This window comes from Prenolepis imparis, unplaced genomic scaffold, assembly GCF_030444845.1.
Source record: "Prenolepis imparis isolate NDT839.2.m4 unplaced genomic scaffold, iyPreImpa1.0 SCAF_3, whole genome shotgun sequence".
In the NCBI taxonomy this organism is placed as follows: Eukaryota; Metazoa; Arthropoda; class Insecta; order Hymenoptera; family Formicidae; genus Prenolepis; species Prenolepis imparis.
This window is the reverse complement of record NW_028141161.1, coordinates 3,164,858-3,169,818: the sequence shown is the minus strand read 5'-3', so window position 1 is coordinate 3,169,818 and position 4,961 is coordinate 3,164,858. Positions and strand designations below refer to the sequence as shown.

Sequence of the window (4,961 nt, the reverse complement as noted above, 5' to 3'; positions counted from 1 at the left end):
GAACTTGGACGTGGTCATGGAGGTATAGGTTTACCTAGTATCGATGGCGCAATAGATTGTACTCATATTCGTTTGGTACATACTAGACTTCAAAATGTTGACGAAATTTTTAGAAATAGAAAAGAATACTTTTCGTTGAATGTTCAGGTACACACACACACACACATATAGGGCGTTTTCCATTTAGCGACACAAGTCGACACAAGCATCATTCTATCTTTGTTCTACATTGTATGAGAACAAAGATAGAATGATGCTTGTGTCGACTTGTGTCGCTAAATGGAAAACGCCCATACTTATTCGAATAATTTAAGAAAATATTTCATACAGAAGATATATGTATACAAAAAATACTATCTCGGCTGCTTTCGCGACAGAATCTAAATGATTCAGATTAAAATGATTTGACCAATCATACGCACGGATCATTTTGATTCTGTCGCGGAAGCAGCCCTCATCTCACTTTTTTCTTTTTAGGTTGTTGTTGGACCACGTACAGAAATTCTAGATATCGTTCCTGAATGGCCAGGAAGTGAACACGACAGTAGAATCTTTCAAAATTCTCGCATATATATGCGATACAGGCAAGACGAACTAGATGGAATGCTTGTGGGAGATGGTGGATATCCCGCTTTACCCTTTTTACTTACGCCGATTGGTAATCCTGTAACGGATGAAGAAATAGTAAATATAAATAATGATGTTCCGGTGGCCGAACCTCACTGGCAGCCTGGAGATGGCATTCTCATACGAAATGCTCTTATCGAACGATTGTTCAGGTAAGATTTCTGTTATATATATACTATATATATATTATATATATACAAGGTGCGTGGAAAGCCCCGGAACGGTCTAATATTTCAGAAAGGAAGCATTTTATAAAAAAAATGTTTTAGATAAAAATTGTAGTGTTTAAAAAAACCCATTTAGTGGTTTGAATAGTTTAATTTTAAATTAGATCTTTTAAACACTAGTTTGCACACAGTTTTTGTCTAAAACATTTTTTTGCAAAATGCTTACTTTCTGAAATATTAGACCGTTTCAGAATTTTTCGCGCACTCTGTATATATAAAGTGTGTGCGTTGCGCGCAAAAATAATCAAAAAAATAAAATAAAAAAATATTTGTAGATGACAAAGCTAAAATTACAGACAATGAATATTCAAGTACAGAAGAGACATGCAATGACAGTGATACGGATGTAAATCAGATAAAGAAGAAGATATGATGATGATGATGAAGATAAAAGTAAAGAAAAAGGAGAAGGAAAAGAAAAAATTAGATATGTAAATATGGAGGAAAAAAATGAAATTTAATTTTAAAAATAAGATACACTTATTATATGTAAACATAAACTGTTCGAACATAACATAAAATGTGAAAATATAAGTTGTGGTTTATATATAAACTGTTCGAACATAACATAAACTGTGAAAACATAAACTGTTCATATTTAAATTTGAACTAGCTAAACTAAATTTAAAAGAGCTTACATAACTAAATAAAACTCAATATTTTCTGAAAAATAAGATACACTTATTATATGTAAACATAAACTGTTCGAACATAACATAAAATGTGAAAATATAAACTGCTCGAACATAACATAAACTGTGAAAACATAAACTGTTTATATTTAAACTTGAACTAGCTAAACTAAATTTAAAAGAGCTTACATAACTAAATAATACTCAATATTTTCTGTATTATATGTATAATACTTTCTTATTTGAGATTGCTCTCTCTCCATTGTGCTCTTTTTATTTCTACTTCCAAAGTTTGAATTTCTTTTATGTGTTGCAACTCTAAACCGTTCATTTCTTTTAAATGATTTTCTTTAATATCAGCTAATCGTTGTTCTTGCTCCATCACTCGCTTTATGCGATCAATACGTAATGTTTCTTCTGTGTTTGACAATTGATTTTCACCTATTGTATTCCTTTTTCGTTTTAAAGAACGTGTCTGTTTTTCCTTATCCAATATATTTAACGATTTTTCTTTTAGTACATCCTTTTCTTGTTCTTTATCATTGCATAAAATTAATGCATCATCCTTCGTAGAAATAAATGAATCTATAAAGCAAACAAAATATATACTTATATATATATATATATATTATATAAACAAGTATATGTAAATAAATACTATGTGTTATTATAATAGTATTTATTTACATATCTTGTTATATATATATATCTGTTATGTATTGTGGATGTGTGTGTATTATGTATGTGTGTGTATTATGTGTGTGTTAATATAATACAAATAAATAATAAAATAAATATACCTTCCAAAGTTTCTATACTGTTCGTGTTTGTACACTCTTCCTTGTCCGAGTCTAATATTTCTATAGGTTGATTAGTAGATATCATTTCAAATATAAAATCTCGTTTATCTAAAACATGTTATACAAATAATAAATTGTAGATAAGTATTAGAAAATTGTAAATATTAGAAAAAGTTTAATATATAGGTCGATATTCTTAATCCGTTCTTATTTCAAGACTGTCTTAAATACATTGGTTTATGACAATCTTAAATATAAGAACTGATTATAAATACCATAGAATTATTCTAATAGAATATTCTAATAGTATACATTAATACATACCATTAATTTCTGCGTCAGACATATTAGATGTAAATGAAACAGGTGCGGTCTTCATAAGATGTGGTGCTATGTTAGCAATGTCAGGGTCAATATCAACTTGTACTTGTGGTGGTCCTCCACCAGTTGCGAGACATGTTTGCTTTTCCTTAGTCAATGCTTCTCTTTGAGCTTGTTTTAAATTAGTCCATAGTTTCTTTAATTGAGCGACAGTCCTCTATAATAACAAAATTTTAATGTAAAAATTTTCTGTAAAAATGTTTTATGTTTAAATAGATTTATACGACGAAAATGAACTTGACGCCAGACACTACCGTGTCTCTTGATTTGTAATTATTATTTTTACCTCTTGACAAATTAAGGTGGATCCATTATATTTGTTGCATATTTCAGTCCACGCTAGTTCCTTATCCTTTAACGTCGAACTATCGCTTTTTTTAATCTCGATTACATGTTTGTAATCATTAAGTATTTGCAGAAATACTTTCCGTTCCAATGGTGTATAATGTTTATTTTTACTGGAGTTCGGTTTTTCCTTGCATGATGACATTCTAGATAAAATTGTGTATTTATCATTAAAAATTTTAAATAATTATTATACAATAAAATTATCTTTTAATAATCTTTTACTTACTTGATAATAAACTCGAAAATAAACAGCGTACAAGCGTAGATATATTATTTAAGAAATAGGCCTGCAATCAAATAAATATTATGCTATTATATTCTTAATATTTACACTATTATTATATCCAATAAATTATTATACAATAGTCATATAATATTATACAATAGTTATACAATAATCACTTAATTTTCTTACCACTATCAGATTTGTCTTTTATTGGAAACCGTTTCTTAATTCCAGCTCCTTCTTCTTCTCTCCTTCTTTCAACTTTACGCTAGACGCCTTCTTCTTTTCCTTGTTGTCTGCCTTTTCATGCTAGTTTATTTAATATATTATTATATTAAACGCGCAAAAATTACAGGTCCGCACCCGTCCGTCTTTTTCTTCTTCTTCTTCTTCTTCTTCTAAAATAATGTGATTTAAGAGCATGGCTAATGTAATACACAAGATGGTATACAATTGCACCTTGAATCCAATATTCTCATTGGAGGAACCCAAATATCACTAACCCAAATATCACGGAAACAGCCGAATCGAAAATAAGAATCGCCTTAAGAATGTCTTTGCGAAGTCAATCTTAAATCAAATAAGACTTACTTGAGTAAAAGCTTCTTCGCAAAGATCGTCTTATTTTACGACTATGAAATCTGCTAACATTAAGATGGTCTGGATTGAATAAGATTGCCTTGATCAAGATCGTCTTAAGTGTGGACTTAAAGCTCGACTATGAATACGGCCCATAGACAATCTTTGGTTGCTAGAATCGCGCGACTCGAGGGTGCAAAGACTCGATTGCAGAGACAGTTTATACCCAGTGGTGGTAATTACAGTGGCGGTAATTACAGTGGCGATAATAACACGGGAAGACTCGTTTGGCGAGAGATCGATACCGCGTTCGAAAATCGGATACTGACAGGTGTGGTGATTAACGCAGACTATATTGAACCGCGACAATTTTTGAAAGACGCTAGTAGTGTAGTACTTGAGCAAGTGCAAGATGTTATAAAAATACACAACTGTGCAAAAGTAAATACCGTGTTCAACGGTGAGTTTGTGACAGGTGATAAGCGTGCCAACAAAAGCATTAACACGCGAAATTATGAACTCTTTCACACATCTGATTTACGCGAGTGGTATGAGCGGCATGTCATCGAATCCACTTTGGCGTCTCTCGAAGAGTTTCAGGAACGTGATAGCGGATGGGCATTGTCACGAATCCTTGATCTTACGGTCAATGTCAACAAGTGCAATCCTATGCGCGCGGGGTGTTATCTAAACTTACCGCGAGAAATTATGACGAAGAGAGCAGTGGTGAACGTGCGATCAACGGAAAATGCATGTTTCGCATGGTCAGTGGTGGCCTCTGTACCCCGCAGAAAGACATGTGGAACGAGAATTTTCATATCCCCATTACACGACAGTGTTAAATCTTCAGGACATTGAGTTTCCGATGACGTTAAACCAAATTAAAAAGTTTGAACTGGCAAATAACATCTCAATCAACGTCTACGGCATTGAGAGGAAGAAGGAACTATCAATTCTTCCGATACAGCTCACTGATCGGAAGAGAGAAAAACATGTAAATATGCTGTATGTGGAGGAGGACGACAGCGTTGGGCATTTCGCGTATATAAAAAATCTATCCCGGCTTGTCAGCACGCAACTGAGCAAACACAATGGTCAAAAATATATCTGCGATCGGTATGTATATTTATTGCAAACTATA

The 4,961-nt window shown here is 32.3% G+C and overlaps 1 protein-coding gene across 1 annotated transcript; it reads right to left on the bottom strand.

Moving 5' to 3' along the window:
- Positions 1 to 1,724: 1,724 nt before the first annotated feature.
- On the bottom strand, positions 1,725 to 3,968 carry LOC145934259 (uncharacterized). Its single transcript, XM_083034625.1, has 7 exons — positions 3,833 to 3,968; positions 3,431 to 3,633; positions 3,242 to 3,302; positions 2,954 to 3,158; positions 2,611 to 2,824; positions 2,287 to 2,394; positions 1,725 to 2,071 (listed from the first exon to the last, which is right to left on the bottom strand). The coding sequence occupies exons 4-7, from the start codon at positions 3,155 to 3,157 to the stop codon at positions 1,725 to 1,727; spliced, it is 873 nt and encodes a 290-aa protein (XP_082890751.1). The 5' UTR covers position 3,158; positions 3,242 to 3,302; positions 3,431 to 3,633; positions 3,833 to 3,968.
- Between the last annotated feature and the right edge of the window lie 993 nt (positions 3,969 to 4,961).